Here is a 22,303-nt window from a genome sequence, read left to right on the forward strand (position 1 = left end):
GATTCTTGCTAAACCAGTGCAGCTCTGCTTCGTGCATCTACAAAGAAAACGTCTTCTTAGTGGCCCAGTAGTGACTGTCTAGTCTGAGAACTGAGCAGTTCTCCTGCTTATCATTCTATACAAAGAAACTTCTTTTTTTTTTTTCCATCTTTTACTTGCACACGATTGAATGCTGTATTTTATTATTTTTTTTTTTTAAGAATTAGCAAAGTGATCAGTCCAGCCAACTTGCAGTTAGCAGAGCTATTCCTTGTAGCTCTCATGTACGTGAGTTAGGAAGGCAAGCTGCTGTCGAACCAGTGGTGTGGAGCTCTAGGTCCTACAGGAGTGATGAAGTGTTTCAGAGACGTGGCGTAGACATGGTGTAGCTTCTGTAGAGAAGCTCTACAGAAAGTATTCAGAAGTACTGAGAATGAGCTCCAGGTGAGGAGTTTCAAATAGAAGAAATGTGCCCATTCTGAGTATTAGCTGAGCATGGTACAAAAATAAGTAATTCCTAATATCCAGATAGCAGAAAACAACATCAGTGCTTTTCAGACCAGTGCTGCTTATAAGAATTGTATTACGAGGAACTGTTTGTGTGCTCTAGTCTGCAGACAAAGAAATAGAAATGAGAAAAACACTCTTCTTCATTTACTTCCTAAATAATTTAGTTTAGTCTTCTTTTAGTTAAAAAACAACAACAAAAAGATTAAGTAGGGAAGCAGAAATGTAAGGGAGACAAAAGTGAGAAGACTGGTTCTCTCATGGACCATCATTGTATTTTGTTTTGCATGTGTTGCTTTAGTTGTTTCACAATTTAGTTTTTTACAATGCATTACCACAGTGTGATTAGAGGGGAAAAAATGCATCTGGGAGTGATCTTGGGTGGCACAAAGGTGTCACAGGCAGATGAAGGCAGGATGCAAAGGAAGAATATTGCCGAGTCTTAAAATTAGAAAAGGGGACTGACAAGTAATGAGGGACACGGAGACAGCAGAAGGGGAATGAAACTTCGTCAGAGCTTTAAGCAAGAACAGAACTCTACCCAAGGCACAAGGTTGAGCATGGAGGTGGGTGCATTTGGGACCTCTGCCTTTTTGGTACTAGCTCTATCCCGTTATGACAAAACCAAAGACAGCAAAGGCACTCAAACACAACTTCTTAGGTTTGAAAGAGGGGTGTGTGTGTGTGTTTATACTATCTAGGCAGATGCTCTGGAGGCTCTTTAGTTTGGGGGTGTTTTCTTTCACTTGTTTCCAAAATTGTTGTTCCATTGTTGCTAAAACCTGACTTGCAGACTTTCACAGTGGGTAATGGATTGCTAAGGTCAGTGGTGGTATCTGGAGGTGCTGACAAATTCTCTGTTTTTTTTTTTTGTTCATACCTTCTGTTAGTTTCTTTTCCCATTTTCATGGTTTGTCATTTTAAGAGAATATCCGTGTGTTAGTGCAGAGCCAACTTAGAGCAAGCACTGACAACTGAAAAACCGTGTGACCTTTTTCATTTTGTTCACTAGTCCTCTTCAAAAATCCTTTTCCACACATAGCATTTCCAACTTGAAGCTTAAGTTATTGTGGAAGTCTTTGACTAACTTCTCCAATTTAGGCCAGTGAAACAACTATGGCACAGGTACAACAGATTGCCACTTAATTTCAGCTGTGAAATTCTGACCTAAAATAATGTGTAAATTCTGCATACATTGAACTTGTTTATATATGCAGTATTTGATTAAAGAAATTATTTACATTTCTAGATAAATAAAACCTGTGTGGTCCTGGCAGAGAAATTTATATATATATATATATAAAATCCCAGTGTATGTATGTATATACACATACATGATCATATATATGTATATATACATATGTGTATATACACATACATATAAATATATAACATAAAATTTCTGTATATCAAAAGTATCTTGGTATACTTTTTTGTATTTACTTGATGTAGTTAAAGAAGTGCACCACTCATACGCGGTCGTTCAGGGGGGTCTGTATGGTTACTGTTGGCAAATGCTGCACTTCTAACAGCGATTGCTGTAGAAGCTCCTGGAAGTTATTCTCTAGTTATAATGTTAATTTTGTTCATCTGGACAAGTGGATGCTGTCAGCATTCCTTACACTAACTGTAAATTGATATTCCAAGCCAAGAGAGATGGCAATGTCTAATGGTAGAGTGGTAGTAACAGTGTTATTGTCAGTTTTTAAAGCCTAACATAACTCCGGATTATCCCGAAACCCCAGCGTTGTCTCCCAAATAAGTTTCCTTGAAACACTGTCTAATTTCTTTCTCCATTTTTCACTTCATGCTTCTTGTAAAGGAAAGGAAAAACAACCACAAAGCATTATAAACACCGATTTACTCTTTCTTCTGTGTTTTCTTCTCAGAAATGAGTTCATTACAGTCACCAAGTCCTTACAAAATGATGAGGCACCAATTGTCAGTGGGAGAAATTGCAAATGTGTGTGTAGTGTAAGAAACTGATGATTAAATCCCTCACATCCAAGTCATCCTGGAAAGGTTAATTAGAAATGTTACGAACACAGGAGGGAGAACATCCTGTCTTCATACTCTTTTCTGCTGAGCCCTACAACTTCCTTTCCAATTTTTTTGGTAGTATCATTCCCTAGCAGATAAAAGCCCCTCTTCCAGTCTCCTGCCCGCTAATTCTGTGTCCCAGCTGTGTTCAGCTTCCCCTGGATCCTGAACATTTTTTCTAGTCTCTTGTTTTCATTGTCGGTGAATCTTAAGATAATGTCAGTTTTTTGTATTGTGTATGTATGATTTCCTCTGGGATATAAATTCCTACATAAAGACGTATTTTTCCATGTCAACTTTTTGCTTATTTTTCATTTGTGTAGCCAACTTACACAGAGTACAATCCTCTTAGTAAAGCTTTTAGGAAAGCTTTAATTCAGGAGATGATTGAGCCGGATGTCTCTAAAGCTGTTGTTACAACATTTCTGGGCTATGCTGTAAAACTTCAGTGTAGCAAAAAAGCTTTAATATATTGAACACGATGAAAGAGCAGTAAGCAGCCCCCTTTTCTGTCTTCACAGTTGCACTGGAGCTTCGTTTTGGCGCTGTGACGTGCTATTTTCCCTTCTCATTCAGAAGAGGGGGGAAAAAAAAGGGCGGAAAGCAGGAAATGTTATATGTGGAGGCAGGTTGTTGTAAAATGAAGTACAAATAAAATCCATTAGTGGTGGTTAGGTGGTATGTTGTGCCTGGGACCCAGTCTACTAGACAGTGACCATGGCTGTTCCTGTAGAGTGAGTGCCTGAAGGAGTTTCTGTTACAAATAACAGTGTGCCTAACAGTTTAAAAAGTAACAAATAAAAAACTTTTAAAGAAAAATGATTAAAAGAAGGGTTCAGTAGTCTCTCTGAAGTGCTGTGTCTGCACAGGTGGCTCCCCAGGGTTGCTGGGCGTGCAGGGAGGTGCTTTGCAGAGCTGGGTGCTGCAGCCTCCAGTCTTCCCCACTTTTTGGGTCTGCAAGCCTGAAAATCCAGGTCTGGGAGGCAACAGGGAGCCAGGCATAAAGCCTAAGCCTCTTTTTTCTATTTTGCTCCTAAAATGCTGCTTTTCTGAGCCATGCGGTGAGCATTCAGCAGCCGCTCTGGGTGTGAGTGTATACACAGGCATGCTCACACACCTGCACGTGGGCTCCTCCTCTGGCTTCTGGCTTCAGGAGCTGTTTGGAAACCTAGATTCTTGTCATAATTTATCAAACACGTGACAGCAGGGTGCTAAGCTGCCATCCTTAGCATATATTTGCCAAAACGCTAAATAGGAAGCATTGTAGGTGCTTTCATGTGTTCTGCCCTGACCCCGTTACCACTGGGTGGTTTGTTTGGCCTGTTTGCTTCTTGTCTTGAGTTTCAGCTCTCAGTATGCCTGAATATCTGGCATGATGTCACACGGGATGACAGTTTAAAAAATGACGAGGTACTGTCAGTGCACGTGATAATCCCGGATCTTAAACTCCTCATACTGTTCTGCCATAGTCATAGATATGTTTGCTTCTGTTGCATTTACTTTGAGATGCACCTCTCCAGCTTCACTCTAAGCCGTATTCACAGCAGCATAATAAATGTAGCTAGCTTTGTGCCTAATTGTAGTAAAGATTTTCATTAATTATGAAAGTCATTGTCGGAATTAATTTATGGTTCTGACTGCAAAGAAACTTTCAGCAACAACTTTGTGTGACCACAGCAATAAAGTAATTAACTGGCTCACTTAAAACACATAAATGGCCAGGGCCTTAACTCTTAATATTTCAGGAATTACTTACACTTCTGTATTCGTACTCCTGCAATTCTATTAATTTCTAAAGGAGAGGAATCTGTTGCGTTATAAGATTTAAAGATATTACTAACATGTATTTTTACACTAAACGACTAATTTTGGGGGAAATTAGGATGCCTGTCAGATTCAAGAGCTGAATATGTATTCTAATTTGTTCTCAGAGCTATGAAGTAACTGTGAGCAAGAGTGGAGAAGCATTGTGGGTATAGGCATGCAAATGAGCTTGCCAAGTGTCTATATATCACATGGTGTCTTAAATCTGCGGACATAAAAGCAGGATGAAGACACAGCCATTAAAAAGGCAGTCATTTTTGAGTGTCACATAATTTAGAGACTTTAAGTTATTGAAGTGTCATGAGTTTATTGCACCTAATTTATTAATACAATCATTTGGGATTCACTTATGTCTCTTGCTCTGCCCCAAAACAGAGGCTGAAAGTCTCTTTAAAATGTACAGGCTCTGCTTCAGCAGTGAAAGCCTAAATCGTTTCTCAGGATTCAGAGAGACGGAAAATAACAACTAACTGCAGTTCTGCAGGTCATGGGTGGCAGTTCTACAATTTATTCCCAATTTATTTACATTTGTGTATTAAATGAGGGCAGAGAGATCTATTGAAGATGAAGTTGGTTGTGTTCCCATTTAGTTTTTCCATTGTTACATCAGGTGCACAGAAAAACATCCTGTTGCTTAGGCTTCTAGCCTGGACGAAAAAAGGTAATCCTGACAAATAACTTCTACTGCTTTCGCACTCAGAAAAGTGAAAAATAAAATAAAATGGGTAGAGAGAAAAGAAAAGCTTGCCATTTCTTTTCAGTCCTTTCATGTGCTGAATTGGCTTCTCTTAGTTTGCAGATTCTGTTCTGTTTCTCTCCTACCCAGGAACACTTTTAATGTGCTGAAGCAGTTGACAAAACAGCGCTAAGGCAGTAGGTTTGAAAAGGGGCGCTGCTGAGAGCTGGAGACAAAAGGAACCACTTGATTGTAATATATGCAGTTTTGACAAAACACCTTATGTGATGCCTGAGAAAATTACACACATGAAGAGTTTTTACTTTTAGCTTTGTATTTTTTTATTTATTTTTTTTTAATTCTCATGTTTTGTTATCTTTTTTTCCCCTAATCAGGACAGAATTTTACCCTAAGGCAGTTAGGAGTTTGTGAACCAGCAACGCGTCGAGGACTGGCATTTTGTGCGGAAATGGGGCTCCCCCACAGAGGTTACTCTATCAGTGCAGGGTCAGATGCTGATACTGAAAATGAAGGAGTGATGTCTCCAGAGCATGCCATGAGACTTTGGGGCAGGGGGGTCAAGTCAGGGCGCAGTTCCTGTCTGTCGAGCCGTTCCAACTCAGCCCTCACTCTGACTGATACCGAACATGAGAACAAGTCCGACAGTGAAAATGGTAAGTTCTTACACGTATGCACGTATATATAAATCAATGTTTTATTTGCTGTTTTGGTTGACACTCGATAATTGCAAGTCATTAAAAGTTCAAGGATTGGCCTTGAATTATTTATCTACTTATTTTTTTTTACCTCCCCTTCCCAGAAAAGTCAATATTCACTATCAATCCTAACTAATGCAAGCTTTGGGCGTGATGTTTTAGCTGTAATTTTGGAAGAGTTTAATCGCAAATAAGATTAGCTCTGTTTCATCTTGGGCCGTGTCACCTGTTACCCTTTGGGGAGCAGCAAAGTAAGTGCTGATAAAGTTGATCCCTGAGGCCAGCTTGCAATCCAAGGTTTTGTTGTAAACTCCTCTTTAAGACATCTCAAAGAAGTTGCAGAATCTTAGAATGGATGAATGAACACAAAGAATAGCTTATTAACAGCGTTCATGTGATTGGAAACCAAATTTGATCATGCTTTAAGCTCACTAGCTGATGAGAGCAATTGGAATTGTGGTGAAGAGGCATGTGGCCTTTGATGTGCCTGGGGGACTGGATTACTGTGCAATTAAAATCTGGAAGAAAAATCTAAACAGCTTTGTAGAATGTGGGGTATGACCATTGTATATTAAGGTTTAGTGTTTAAATGAAAAGAGGTTAATACAATTGACTTGATTCGCTCTTAAAGCTTTGCAAAATCTTGTACTTCATCTTGAGGTTATGAACAGAACCTGATGTGGTGTTAAATGCTAAGTGCACAAATCTTAGAAAACATTTTGTCTTTAACTTATTTTTATTTGCAGAAGACTTGTGGCTTCACTAGAATTAGAATGATTGTTCTGTTAACTTCATGACTTCCTATGCGACAAATTCAAAAGAAGAATAAAGGAAAAATGAGTAAAAATGAAAATGAGTGAGATGGCTATTGTCTGGATGTATATGCTTCAGTTTATTGATTTATTAAACATGTCTGCTCAGCTGTACATAAGCTGCAACAATTTTATTTCTATCCTCTGGCCGTAGCTGTAACACACTGTGGTAAGCAGCACAATGATATGATACTTCTGTGATCGTTAAAAAAAAAAAAAAAAGTACAAAAAAATAGTGCACCGCATGTATTTTAAACTACAAGCAGTAATGCTTTGTCCTACCTATTTACTGTTTGAACTTCAGTTTGAGAACACAAAACTAAAAGCTGCTGTAGTCACTGCCTTTCCTGCGCTGGCTGGTTCTAGCTGGATTCCTGTGCAAGATGGCTGCCTCAAATGGGATTTTGCTTTTTTGTGTTGGAATTAATGCTGCATGTTACCTGAGGAGTCAGCTGTCCATATTCAAAAGCATTTTGTCTCATCCTTGGAAAATTTATTTTGAGTCAGAAGCAAGCTTTGAAAAAGGAAGATAGGAGTATGTGCTTACCTCCTTTTGGCAGTGGAGATGTTGGATGGCTGTTGATATTTCAGCTGCAAAGCAGTCTAGAAAAAAATGTTGAGCAGTCCTCTGGTTTTTCTTTTGAAAGATCTGTGCTGAAACTGTCTTGAGTATTTTGCAAAACCCAAGGTTAATGATCTTTTATGTATGTGTTTATACACACGCACACACACAATTTCCGTATGAGAGCTGTATCAGTACTTTGTCAAAGAGGTCACTGCCTCAGAAGAATGATAGTTTAGGTATGCTTTTTTTAATAAACTTTTTTTTTAAAGCTCCATATATCTGGTTACAATATGCCAAAAGTCCCTCCGTGAGATTAAAGGTAGAGTTTATATTTTGTGTGTGAGAGAGCTGAATATGTTAGAAAAGATGCACTGGTTAAAATCCTGCCAGGAGTGTCTGATGTTTGATACTACTTCAAAGAAGAGTTTAGTCACTAAAAGGATTACAGTTGATTTATTTATTGATAGGGAGGCCAGCAGTCCAGCTTAAGAAAGTACTAGGACTGCTGTGAGGCTAATGAAATTTTGATGGCTTGAAAGTCCCCTGGGGTTATGAAACATACATAACTCAGACCATGTCATGGGTCCTTATTCCATTGGAGATGTTATGGAAGTGGTGAATGCCTTAATCTTCTCTGGTGCTTTTCTCTGCATTTTTGTTTCCACTGAACATGGGAGATTTGGCTGAGAAACAATTTTATAAATGTAGTTGGAAGTCGGTATTTTAAATGCTCACAGCAGAATAGAAAATACAGTTTAAAGCCAGGGAAGCAATACTGTCCTGGCAGGCACAGGTACTCTACTCTAAGGACCAGACTGCAGGTGTGAGTATTGTTAATTTATGGCCTGACGTTAATAGCTGTGCTCGTATGCTGGTAAAGTCTGACAAATCCGATAAAGCTTTGAATCCAAGCTAGAATTACAACCAGTCCTCTGTACTGTGTCCCTCTTTGCTGTGTTTTCAGGTTTCCTGACTGAATTTCAATGGTACTGTTCTTACAGGTAAATGCATTTCTGTGCATCATGTTTATCGCTAAAGTAGGTAAGGAGCAACAGGTTATGATGAACTCAACACAAAACCAGAACGTTCTTTCCTCACCTGGAAGGTGCCAGTTCTTGAGTGATGCTGGCATTCACCTAGGAAAACTGCTCATCGCTTTCAATAGTCCATTACTATAAGCAGACCTCATTGGAGTTAACGGGACTATTCATAATGATGAGAAATGTGACTTATCCTACGGGTTTATGAACTCAGGATTAACTATTCGTTGAATGTACTTAAGGTTTTCTTTCTTGCCTGTTAGGTAAGAACAGAAGTGTGGCATCAAAACACAATTTATTTCCCTTCCTTGTAACTGTTGGGTACCTCTGCTCTTCTGAAGTAGTTGTATTTCCCTCAGAAAGGTAAAACTCTAGGTTTTCTTGCATAATTACAGTGAATGAGTGGAAATACTTTGTCGAAAATACTAACTTTCATTTGTTGAGGTCTCAAGCTTTTTTCTAAGATCCTACAAAAGCCACCTAAGTTTGTGCATGCTGGCCATACTGGCAGGATTAGAAGTTTCTTTGAAAAAGTTGCAAATGATCGTTGCAGAATTTTAAATACATTAATAATTTTGTGAATGGCAGCAGGCTTTGTATAGAAAACATCAGAACTGTTTTCCAGACATAGGGTTTATAGATAAATTCTCACCTCAGAGGTTTGGGTTATTGTTTAATAAATCATTCTAAAATGAAATATTTTTCTCTGAGCTTGTTCAAGTTCCATATATGACTCTTGGCATCATACTCTGAGGGATTTGTCATGTCAGCCTCCCTGAAGGAGGTCCCGCATCTGTTAATCTGGGCAATCTACCAGTGTCATGTACAGCGTGTACAATTGGAGCACACTCAGCACTCACGTGCTTCTTGGGCTTTCTTCTCTATCTCCGTTGCAGTTCTCTTGGAGGCAAAAGGAGGTGAAACAAGAATATGGTACTTAAAAATGGCTCAGTATAACACACATGCTTCCCTATTTCAAAATGCTATGTCATGAAATTTGTGGTATTAATTGTTCTAGGAGCTGTGTTCTTGAAAGTCAAGCAGCCCGTCTTTTACATGCACGCCAGTAACTTCTTGTTTTTAATGTGTTCTAAAATTACTGAAGCCTGTCTTAGAAAATTGATCAATATTCCAGCAGAATTTGAGCTAGAAGTTACAGTTAAGCTTCAAATGGCTATTTTGTTGAAAAGGTCAATATATTTTAAGGTATCTTAGAATCCATGTAGTTATTTGAATTATTTTTGAAGCCATTAAACTGCTATCCCTGACCTAATGTGGCATCAGAAAGATAATAGTCAAAACATGAAGGTTAATTGAGCAAGTTATTCCTAAAGTGTAGCTCATTGAAGAGTTATGTATTTATTTATTTTAAGTTATATTACCAGATTTGTATGCACTTTTTGTGCAGGCTTGAAGCTGAGGCTACGACAATGATTGTGACTAAAATGATTTTACTTGGTCAAATCAAACTTAAGCAAATCCATACCAGTTTCTGTCCCTTTGGAGGCAGTATTGACAGTGCTTCAAGATTTATGCTATCCGGATAAATGCATGCCACTTGGTTGACCCTGCCCACATCTACAAAGGCTAACTAGGCATACAGGAAATATTTGCACTGGCACTAGAATACGGGGGGAGTATTTTGTTCTTCAGTGAAAATTTTGCACTGATGGAGATTTGTTTTAAAACAAAACAAAAAAAAATCAAAGGAGATTAGGATGTAATAAAATGAAAAGAAGAAAGAGAGGGAGGAGTATGAGATCATGGCCTCAGGGAAGTCATTCTGAATTGGTTAGATAAACGATTTGAAACTTGGACCCATTTTTCACAGCTACAGAAAGGCAGATATTGCTAGTAGAATGTCCATTGCTGAGGAATTCTGTGAACAGAAATTACCAGCTCATCAGCTGCTTGGGCATCTGCCTGCTTCCTCTCCAACTTCTGCCAATTTCTGAAGACAGCATTCTTGTGAACCTAATACTCTTTTATCCTTCCAGAATGGTGAATTTACTGGCATTCAGATCTCTGAAAACCAAGAAGTATATTGGTAAGGTACTTGTCAAGACATTTTAAATCTGTTCCCTCTAACATCTACATCTGTAACATACACGTGAACTCTGCATTCTTACATAATGCACATCATTCAGGAAGTAGTGTTAGACCTTTTTACCTGTTTAACATCCTTCTTTATGCTAAGATAAAATTTGATTTGAAAGAGCTTGACTGATAGGAGCTGCCTGCTACCTGCTAGGCAAACCCTGAGCCTACTTATCAAAACCAGCCACATATCTGATGAATTAATATTCATCTTACTGCCATACCACCATTTACAGCTTCTTCACTCTTTCGCACAGTATTCCATCTAGCAATTATCTACCCCTCATTAACCATGCCAATGTCTCTTTAAATCCTGCTTTGCTGCTAAGAAATTTCATAGCCAGGAAATCCGTCTGTTTTATTGTTGACAGAACTCAGTTCTGAAATAGTATTTAGTACCTAAACAGGAATATGCATTTTTTTCTTTGGTTACAGACACGTGGAGCAGAAATCCATACACAAAAGGAGTCGTCCCTGTTTTTCGCAATATTATCATACGTGTTCTGCAGTTATCCCAATATCAGATTCTGTTACATTATGATTGCAGGTCTGCAGGTGTGTTTTGCTACATCTTCCTAGCATTCACAGTTAATGGAATTGAAAATTGTGTTGGTGATTCTTTTGGCTAGTGGTAGCCATAAGAGGGAACAGCTGGGCGGATCTTTTTCCAATATTTTTTTTTGGATCTTCGGGACCTCAAAGGTTTGAGTGTTGTTGAACTTGCCATTGAGGAAGGACATGAGATTCCAAAGGGCTGTCGTAATGATCCTGGCCACCAGGCTGACACTCTGAAGCTATCTAACCAAATCTTCTGATGCACGGGAACTGTAGGCTTAACAACAGCTGACAGTAGTAAAATTAGAATTGTGTTCTGCAAAGAAAAATCTAAGAGAATTTCAGAGAATTCACACTTGGCTGTCAAGATTATAAATACTTCTAACATTAAGGAATGGTGAAAGAGATGTTTCAAGACTGGCGTAGCTCATGATTTCCTCAGAGATCTGAATTTCAGGGAAGAATCACAAAGAAAATGGAAGCAAGGTCAGATTCCTCAGGAGGATCTTAAAAAGATGCAGCTGAAAGAAAGGCTATGAAGAGAGGCTGAGAGAGTTGGGGTTGTTTAGTCTGGGTAAGAGAAGGCTCCAGGAAGACCTTATAGCAGCCTCCCAGCATCTAAAGGGGCCTACAGGAAACCTGGGGAAGGACTCTCTGTCAGGGGTGTAGTGATAGGACAAGAGGTAGTGGTTTTAAACTGAAAGAGGGGAGATTTAGATTAGAAGTTAAGAATAAATTCTTCACTCAGAGGCTCAGGGGAGGCCCTGGCACAGGCTGCCCAGAGAAGCTGTGGTTGCCCCATCCCTGGAGGTTCTCAAGGCCAGGCTGGATGGGGCTTTGGGCAAGCTGGTCTGGTGGGAGGTGTCACTTCTAACTCAAACCAATCTACGATTCTATATAAATACCATTATGAGGCATAAGAAGCAAAGAAGTGAAGATGTGTACAGAAGCATGAATGCTGAGAAAAGGGGAAAGAAAGAGTTATTACTCAGCAGTCAAGGAAGACTGATAATATATTGCTGATATGTTTTCTTGTGGTTGTTTTTCTTATTTCAGCATCTGCTACCAGAGTAACTGATCGCATAGCTAACATTTGTACTATTAAATAAAGGATTAGAGGTTACCTAAGTAAATAAAATTTGTCCTACATGTATAGGGCACCTATAGCCTCTGGGCTTTTTGTGACTCATGTCTGAGAAAGCGCTGAGGATGGGTATGGTTCTGGAAGGGAAAAACAAACAGAAAAGACAGCTTCAGAAGGGACAAAGGGAAGGAGGAGAAGCTGCCTAATCAGTTAGCTAGGAAACATCCAAGAAGGAGGAAAAAAAAAGTCAGAAGTTTGTTTTGTAACAACAAGTATGTGCTTGTGTGAAATAAGTCTCGTCGCTTATTTGATCACTTGACACTGATTCCCTTCTGTGATAGTGTAAGCCCCTCCTTGATAAGCATAAAGCAGCAGATGCTAACATAATAGGTGTTTTGACATTAGTAAGGCTTCTGACACAGTCTCACTCCTGACATACTCCTAAGTAGAGGCACACGGTCTGGGTTCATTATTGCATGGCGAATTTACAAATTATTGGAAAAATGCATAAAGAATGATTATCAGTATTTCATGAGCTGTCAAGCTGAATCAAATAGTACTCCACATAGCGTGCCATAGATTTTCTTAATGGCTTGGATAATGCAAATAGAATGTTGTAACCTGGGAAAAAAAATCATATATGCTTTGTAAGACAGGATGAAAGCTGGAGAAGCAATTCCACATGAGAAAATGCAGTTCAGTAAGTGCAAGTGCTAAGGCCTACGGTTAAGTGGAAGTAATCGGGTTCCAAAATGTGAGAAAGACAAGTGGCTAGTTCTCAGTCCTTTAGAAAATCATAGAATAAGTCAGCTTAGAAGGGACTTAGGAGGTCCTGTGGTCCAACCATCTGCTTAGAGCTGAACATAATTTAGATGAAGTTGCTCAAGGCTTTGTTCAGTTGAGTTTTGAACACTTCCAAGAAAAAAAGATATTCACATCTTTGGTGGACATCTATTCCAGTGCTTAGACAGCTTCTTCATTATGTTTTTCCTTTATATCTAATCAGAATTTCCCTTGCTATGGTTGTGACCACCATCTTAGGTGGTGGAAAACCAGTTTGATTTCCAACTTTTATCCTTTCCAGCTTGAACAAACTCGGTGCTCTCAGCTTCTCCTTGAGCTTTCTAATCATCCTGGTCAGCCTCTGTAGAATTAATTCCAGTTTGTCGTGTGAGTACTAGGGAGCCCCAAAGTGGATGTTAGACTCCAGATGTGGTCTTCAAATGTTGAGAAAAGGGGGACTGATCACTTCCAAGAGCATGCTATCTGGTATTGTGAATGCAGCTGAGTATGGGGTTAGTTCTTACTGTTGCAAGGGCACATTGCTGACTCCTGCTGAATTTCTTGTCCATGCTGACTCCTCAGGTCCTTTACTACAAAGCTGCTTTCCATTGGGCTCCAGCTGGTACTGTTAGATGTGGTTATGCTGCCTTTGGAATTCATGGCTTCTTTCTGCCCGTTCTCGCGGCCTGTTGAGATCCCTCTGAAAGGCTGTCTTGCCCTGCAGTGTGTTGATGCCAACTTGGCATCATTCACAAACTTGCTGAGGGCATGTTCCATCCTATTTGTTCTCAACACGTTACATGTAATACAAACATCAAGCAGCATCGGCCCCAGTATTAGTCACTAAAGAATGCCATTAACTAATGCCAAAAGTTTGTCTCTGAACTATGGAGCACCGATCTTCCAGCCTGAGGGGACAGTTTTCTACACTTGTAGCCCACCCATCCAGTTCATATCTCTCCAGCTTGGCTACCAGGATACTATGGTAGACCATGCTGAAAACCTCAAAACCTCACTAATTTCAAGAAGAAGAAGAAGAAAAAAATAAAAAATAAAAAAATAAAAATTCACTGTTCTCCCTTTGTCTGCTGAGGCAGATCATAGACAGCAGTCAGGTTGTTTGGGTGTGATTTGCCTTTCGGTAAATTCATTCTGGCTGTTCTCAAGGACTTCCTTTTCCTGGAGCCCTGTCGGGTCATGTGAAGGACAATTCTAGCACTATTTGTTCCATAATCTTCCCTGAGGGACTGGGGTGAGGCTGACTGCTGCTTCTTCCCCACGTAGTCCTTGCACTTCATGAAGGTAAAATGACTTCTGTCTTAAAAAGTCATCAGGAACCTCCGTGACCTTTCATTGAATCAGAGTGGCCTTTCAATGACACTGATCAGCTCTGTCAGCACCTGGGGATGCCTTTGTCTGGTCCCCCAGGCTTGTGGATGCCCAGCTGGTGTAAGTGGTACCTAGCAGCTTGCTCTTCCTCTACCGTGCTTCTCAACTCTGGCTTTGCCTTTCCTATCCCCAGACCTGCATGTCCTGGAAATGTTTTTGTATTCCTCTCCTGTAGCTAGGTTATAATGGAGCACAAGCACTGGTCAGCAGTGTTTTCTGCAGTATGTGAGGGTTTCTTCCATGACCTTATAACATGTCTTTTATATGCAGTACAGCTGAAATAATTCTACTACTGCTCTCAGCGGTGCTGAGACAGAGGTACTGTGTCTCTGACTGGTTTTGGCACTGCGTTGTGAGGAAAATGCCAGCCAACTAGGGGCCTAGAGAAAGGTTAATGAGAATGGTCAGCAATTTTAGACGTATGACACTAAGAAAATGTTGGGAGAATTCAGAATGTTTTACCTGGCCTGTTCTGGTTGGATATTGCTGCCGTTGTGAAGGTTACTGTGGCAAAGAGGACCAGAAGCAAACAGTGCAAGTAGTGAAACAGAGAAGTTTAGCTCAGACAATGTAGCACCAAGGGTAACTCAGTGAAAGAGATTGCTGGGGACCGTGCAAATACTAAATCTAAAATATTTTCAAAAACTATTTTAATTTTTTTTGGTCAACTTGGGATTATAGTTCCTGTCAGGCCTGTTTTGTGGGAGAGGATGGGCAAGAGAACTTCAAACTTCTTCAGAGTCCTTCTGGTTTTATTTTTTCTAAGTCAAGTGCGTTACCACTTGACCCAAAAATTGATAAGAGGAAATGTACTGAGAAAATGAAGGTTGCTTTGCAATTTACTATAATTGTTAATATCTTGATTGGTCTTCTAATTGTAAATGGCCAACTTTTGGTAGATTTTTTTTTTTTTAATGTTGCTATAGAAATATTGCTGTCTGGTCCACCTAAACAAAATGTGTTCTGGACGTGCTTACACAAGGAAATCTGAAAAAGAAAACGGTTCTTTTTCACTCGAGTTGTAAGTGTTTTAACTGTGAGGTTGCCATGAAAGCAAAGCATGCTTTGCGCGTCTACAAACTGATGATCTCTGCTGTTTTGATTTTGAATGTGGTTTTGATGTCCTTGAAAAATCACAGTGGTAGCAGTAAATTGTTTTAATTAATGAATTAGAGAGCAACGGAATTGCCGAGTCAGTTTTATTGATGTAATTATCACCGGAATAAAAAGAAGAAGAAAAGCCTGGAAGAACTGTGAGATTGTTTTGTTTGTTGCCATTTGAAAGCAACTTTCTCAGCCATTGCTTCCTTCATCTCCTATACGGTTATGTGAATATAGGGGTGTGTGCATACATATACGCACACATGTATCTAAACATACATATACATTTACATATTCACTAGCAAAACTAAATTAATGGAATAGGTGAAGTCTAATAATAATTCTATATAAACAGTAGGCTTATTCATATTCAGTTGATTAAGAGAACATTTTTAAAGCTTCACATGATTTTGATTTGAAATAAGATTTTAATTGCATTTGCTTGTTTAACTAAATATAATGTAATTGAGGAGTAATCTAATAATGATTTTTACTTTAAACGCAGGCTGCGCTGTTGTCAGAGAATCAGTAACAATCACAGGCTGCTGTCTTTGTATACTGGTGAAATAATAGATGGAGAACTGAAATACCGACTGGAAGTCAAGACTTTTTTTTACATATTAAAAGTCTGAAAACAATTTTGGAACAGACAGTTCTTTAAAACAATCTCTTTTTAAACCCATGTAAAAATTTGTTTTTATATTTTATGGATAAAAAGTTATATTTCTTCCATTCAGATGAGAATTCAGTTCAAAATTAAATTTCAAGTCAAATTTGAAAATGAATTAATTTTACAATTATTAAAACTGAGTCAGTCAGAGCTTTGTTTCGTCTAAGTAATCTGCCTGGTATGTTGGCAAAATTTAAGGTTTTTTTCTTAATTTAAGGTGGGAAGAAGATGAGGTCTCAAATCTCACGGGAAAGAAAATGCTAGTTAAGAAGCTTTAGCGTTTATTGTTCTAGTTTTTCCACTCATCCAACACTTTCATTCTAAATTATATAAGTTTTGTGTTTAGTTATCTGTTGTTTTCACTTGTATGTTGTAGGGAAGGGTGTTGTTGGCAGACAGAAACCAAGGAGATTCATTTTCTTTCACTCCACATTCAAAAATCTTTCAGTGGAAGAGCCTTTGATGCCTGCTGCAGTCAGCATGGATTAGTCCAGGAATTTACATAGCACTTGGGATTTGCAAGATAGTTACCAATATCTTGCTTTATTTTTTTTCCTTTCTAATTTTACAGTTGTAAAACCCCAGTATGAGAGCTAAGAAAGATAAGGTGAATTAATTACAGATGAAATTATGAATGCACAAACGGTTAACAGGCGTATCTCATATCTTCAATCAGAGCATCTGGAATAGATGACAGTTTTCTTGGGGTTTGGAGGCTCTGTGCAGCTGCTGGTGAATCCCTCCTTCAGGTACTGTGGCTGCTGACTAGGTACATCAGAGACAAAATGTGAGCATTTGTGGTATTTACAACATAAATAGAAGTAACCAACCTGGGAAGCTGTTGTTACAGATTGTTATGCTACTACAGAGTAAAGCCAACAGGCTGACTGCTCTGGTTGACCACATTATGATTGCTTTTTGTCCTTTGTGATAAAATAGATGCATTGATGTGTCTATGCATGTATGTTTTTTGTCCTTACAAGACCTTTTCTTAAACAGTTTTAATTTCACAGCTTACACACGTGGTTTTGTTACAGATTAAACACAGAGGGCTGAAGGCAGATTTCTTCTTCAAATGATCCAAAAACTTCAGCGCATTTCCATAGTGAATCTTTGTGCAGTCATGAGCATAGGCAAGGGAAAGTTATTCTGATATTACACTCTGCTGCTGATCTGCTCTGTGCTGGGAAAAGAAATTCTTTCAAAAATGCAATATGCTATAAAATGTTTTATAGTTATAAATAAAATGCGTTATGTAATCACTGCTGACAAGCTATCCGGTCTCAGTCTGAACATGAGGCAGATAGTTTAAGATGAATTCTGTACAAAACTTCAATTTCTTTTTGCAGTGGGTATCACTGAACCAAACTCTATTGGTCACCTGTGCAGTTTGTAGAAAAATAGCAGAACTGAGGAGTCCAGGATCCTTTTTGGCAAAAGCAAGTTAATGGAGGAGGTTTCAGAGTTGTTTCTGTGTACTGTTGAAGTTGGATATTGTGTGTCAACATAGCTTATAATCTTTGAAGCTCCTTTGAATATTCAATTTCCAAGATACCCAGATCCAAATGTCTTGGAAGGGAACTGTCTCCATTGTCAGCACTTGCTTAAGTGGGTGGTATCCAGTCTCCTTCCACATGGAGTTACCCAGAATTGTACAAGCTGCTAAGTTCTTCATTGCTTGATTGCTACATGTCCTGTGAGGAGATTTATTTAAAATTGCTTAAAAGCTGCACTCAGTGGGGAATTCTGCTGCTCATTCCCTTAACTACTTTAGCTGCAGAGAACATATGACGTCTTTTTCATTAACTGTCTTTGCTGCTTGTTTGCTTTCAGTGGAATCGTAGGAGATTTTTATATTGTTTTGTAAACTCAATATTGCTGGATCCTGACTGCTTATGGCAATTGAGATGAGATTAGATGCTTTTGTTAACAGGCCCCAGACTTTAAATTTATAGGGACTAGGCAGCATCTGTTCTCAATTAAAGGTCTTGAGCTCTGAAATTAATTCCTTCCATTGGTCCATTAGACTCGATCTTTTGACCTGAAGTCATGATAAGGCTGTATTAGCCTCTTGAGCCTTGGAAAAGTGAGGAGTTCATGCAGGGACAGAACTGGATATTCCTTTTAGTCATTGTATCAGAATAGTTAGAAAGCAGAAAGTAATGATTGTTTTTCCATTTTACAGATAAAAGTGACATTTTTGAAAAGTGCCCTAGAGATTTTGAGCTCAAATCCTCACAAGTTGTACCAGGACTTGTGCTTCTAAATTATATAAGTGCTTTTGAAAATCCTTTCCAGAAAAATCAAATTAATATAGAGAACGTTGACTAAATTCACAGAAAGACTTGTTATGAAAGTGAGTTTAGAAGTTTGTTGTTTGCAGACCCACATTTGCTCTGGAGATAAGCTGTGTTTGGCCTCAGCTGTTTGTCGCTGGTTCTGTTTGCAAAATGTTGGGAAATCTTACCAGAAATCCTGGTCCTATAATTCTTCCCACAGTGCTTTTGCAGAATTTGTATGTCTTGTGGTATGTAGATGTTGCAAGGAAGACGTGGATGGATGAATAATTTTGTTCATATTTTTGAGATTGTAACTTTTTCCCCCACTCTCATTTCCTGTCTGTATTTTAACTCAAAATTAAGTTAAATTATTTAACTCAAAATTTGCTCTGTCAAAATACAGCAGGAAATACGGTGGAGTAGGGAGAAGCTATAGTGACAAGCTTTTTATATCCTTGAGAAAAGCTCTAAGATGCCAAATAACTAAGCTGATGGTGTAAATTTAATGTCAGTATTTCATAAATGTGAAACTGTATTTTGAAGGTTTCATGATCTGGTGGTTCCTCAGCAGACGTTGATTTAATGTGTACAGTGCTACTAATTTTCTGGAAGGCAGTTGGTAAGAATACTGATTTTGAGACAATATTTTCAATGTATAAGAGTATTCCTATCTTATCCCAAAATGCAGTTTATTGGAATATTTTGGGATCTGCTGGCTAGTAGGTTACAAGTAGAAGCAAGCAGGGAGATAGTTAATATGCCTGTTTTTATTCATATCTAACAAACTCTATGACTTAAAAAATGCAGCAGCATTTGACTTCATAGAGGGAGCGAACAGAGTGGCTGCTTTCTCAGCGTAGAAGGATTGAATTGTGACCATTGCATCTAAGTGTTGCTTGTTGGCAACCTGTCAGCCAGAGGTTAAATTTGGGAACTCAGCCTTTTATTACTCTTTCTCAACATTTTCCCTACGTTCACCTTACTCTCTATCCAGCTCATAAATTTCTTATTTGCGGGGCAGTGAGGATGCCTACCCAGTCCTGGTGCTGCCAAGGTTTACACCTTCAAGGCTGACTGCAATGCCATTTCCTTCTGCCATCTTGACGATGCTAGGGCAGTTTTATGGAGTTGTGTCACGGTTGGGTTTTAGCTTGCCAGAAGATGGACATACCTGCCAGCTGAGCCCTGTAACTATTAGCTAAAATAATGGCTGAAAAAAGAAAAAAAAAAAAAGCTGAAATACTCTTTTTCATGTCCATGGAGAAGATAACTCATCTTGCTAATCTAGTTGTTGTGATCATTATTTCCAACAAGGTCAAGTTTCAAACAAGCAACAATCTGTTATCTTTAGATGCAACACATTGTCTATAAATTTAGATGCAATACATTGTCTTTAAAAAGTGAGATTCACTACTATCTACGTATAGCCATATTGCAGCTTTTCAATTGGGTTCATAAACAGCTTGGTAAAAATACTTCTTTCCATAGCTGCCTGCAATTAATAGCTCTTAAAATCAAGTAACTTTGTAGATGCCTGCTTTTCAGCATCACCTAGACCAGAATAATGTTAGAGTCCCCATGATCCTAGGCATTATTTGTAAGTGAGGCTTAGGTGGCTCTGCGATCTAGTGACACATACATACAGTTAGAAATGCATTTTTAGTTGTTACAAATGCCCGACTACGTTTTTGAAAAAATAAGTTAGAGTTCTTCTCTTCTATTTTTTTTTTTTTTGCATGTAACATAAAAAACTGTTAACTGAACTTACCCATAAAATGCTGAAGTGCCCATGTTAAATACATTAATAATATTCTCTTTATCCAAAAAATCATCTTTGCATTTCAGGGGCTTAGGGAACACATTTAAATAACTATAACAAAATAGAAGATATGGTAACAAAGTCCATGTACTTTAGTTAGAGAATTGTTTTTAAAAAAAAAAATAAAAAAGATTCATTTCTTACTTGTTTTCTTACAAGTTCTTTGTTCCATGCAGTATCAAATATATTGATTTTTATGAAAAAGTTAATTGGCTTACTTTTGTTCAGAGTGGATTTTTTTCCTTCTGATCACCTCTACACAAATGAATTTTTTATCCTCTTTTTAGAGGTATTTCAATGTTATGAAAAAAGCATTAAAGGGAATTCTGATAAGATTTTCTTTTTTAAAGGAATAATTTATGCACTTTTGTTACACCAGAAGAGTTAATTTAACTCAAAGATGCCTGTTTTGTTTTCAGAGAGAAAGATATCTGTGCTCAGTAAATATAAGAGACAGTGCCTCTTGGGAACTGGATTGCATGGTTCTGTGCTGATTCTTCTTCCCCCCCAAATTTTTATTATGAATTTGAATTAATTGTTTTGGTGACATGGTACTATCAATTATCTCAAAACCCTAATTTTAGTGTGATTTAAAACATCTTAAAGTAGATTCATAATACAGTACACTTACAAGATAATGAAGAAAAATACTTCATAGTCATATCCATAAAAGAAATGATTTCTGTATCACACTCTTTGTTTTCACTTCTATAGAACAAAGGTTCTTCTCCCCAGAAAGACATTAAAAAAGACAGACATGTAGTGTGTTTTTATGCCAAATACATGATTATCCTATTTTGCGTTTATAACAAACAAACAGCCTCCCGCCCCCCACAAAAATACACCCACCACCTTTTCTACCACTATGTTCCTACTTTATTTTTCCTTATTAAATCAAGCCTGACCTAATCTTTTATGAGTTGTTTTTGTGTCTGTGTTACCTCAGGCTGTGCTCTCATCAGACTTTACAAGCTAAGTGGACTTGAGTTTTGGATAGTCTGTGGAAATAATCAAAGAAAATGCACCATACTCCTGGATGTGATGATAATGGTTCATTATGTCCATTAAATTTAGTACGGAATCAGTGCTGAGTACTCTGCTGTGAGTTAAGGTTAGACTCAGTGTCCTGATCACTTGCAATTACTCAAGCACAACTGTTAGCTCAGCTAAACTCGAATCCTAGTGACTTCCATTCTGCTTACCAATTTCTTCTGAACTTTACGTGTGGTAAGCCTTCAGAGTCTTTGCTTTGAAGTCAGAGGTTCTGCAGTGAAATCCTTGTTTGGTCACTAATTTGCTGTCTCTGCATTTGTATGTTACTTCATCTTTCTGATTTTGTTTTCCTACTCACGAATGGGCATAATAATGCTTCCTAATGCTGCCTTTGTCCAACCTTCTTGAACTAAAGGATTTGGAAAAGTTAGTTTGTTTTGTTTTTTTTTTAAATATATGTGTGTGTGTACACATATATATATATATATATGTAAGTATGTGTGTATTTATGTGTATAAAAACACCTGTGCAGTAACATCAAAAAAGACAAAACCTTAATAATGAATTTAGAAGTGTTTCTGGATCCTGCACACAACCTGACTGAATTTTATCAAATGGAAAAAATAGTGTCTGCAAAAGCCTAGATTGTCCTTGGTAATTTAAGTTGAGATAGTAGTGAAGCCACTGCACAAATTACAATCAGCTTTCAAATGCTTGCTTTTATGTATTTAAAATAAATTGAAGTAGTTTTGTATGTTCTTTGAGCGTATGTCAAATTGCTATTACTGTAAACGTATCCTTTGTTCACTTACAGGAGAGCAAAAAAGCGGAGAAGTTACTGCCCGTTCTTCGGTTACATGCCACCTCCCATTAGAGCATGGTACAGCTAAGCTGGTTTTCTTGTCCAAGCTGTGGCTAAATTGCTCGTACCTTCCTGAATTGATTCTTTTGATTTTTGATTGTATCAGTACTCTTAGATCAAGTGCTGACATTTTTCACACTCCTCTATAATACCATTTTTATGTTTTCCCTTATCTCCTGTTCAGGGCTCTTCAACCTGAGGCTTCAAATGCCATCCATTCAGTAACAGATTAATTTTCTCTTTTTACAAAACGGGCACAAGTGTCTCTGTCTGCTGTTCTGCAGAGTTGCACATACTGCTCAGTGTGCTCGTTGCTTTCCCTTCGGAGGCACAAAGCATCAGAGGGAGGAGGTGACATCGGCTTTCTAGAACTCTCTGTACCCTTCTCATCAGATCTAAATGAAGCAATGGCTTTTCCTCTCCTCTCACCAAAACCATGGGAACAGTTTGTCTTCAGGTAGACAAGCCAGACTCCATTCTTGCACAAAATGAGTATGTCAGGGCAACCACTG

At 38.3% G+C, this 22,303-nt stretch overlaps 1 protein-coding gene across 10 annotated transcripts in view; it reads left to right on the forward strand.

The window, feature by feature from the left end:
• The window catches only part of TENM3 (teneurin transmembrane protein 3), a 1,329,889-nt gene that overhangs the window by 1,022,035 nt on the left and 285,551 nt on the right, over positions 1 to 22,303 (forward strand). For 9 of the 10 annotated variants that reach the window (XM_035325081.1, XM_035325082.1, XM_035325083.1 and 6 more), the window contains one exon: positions 5,422 to 5,700. The exons of the other annotated variant lie outside the window; for it this stretch is intronic. In XM_035325081.1, the coding sequence (XP_035180972.1) occupies positions 5,422 to 5,700 (279 nt within the window). The remainder of the gene's footprint in view (positions 1 to 5,421; positions 5,701 to 22,303) is intronic. 10 annotated transcript variants of the gene reach the window in all.

Source organism: Oxyura jamaicensis, chromosome 4, assembly GCF_011077185.1.
Source record: "Oxyura jamaicensis isolate SHBP4307 breed ruddy duck chromosome 4, BPBGC_Ojam_1.0, whole genome shotgun sequence".
Lineage (NCBI taxonomy): Eukaryota > Metazoa > Chordata > Aves > Anseriformes > Anatidae > Oxyura > Oxyura jamaicensis.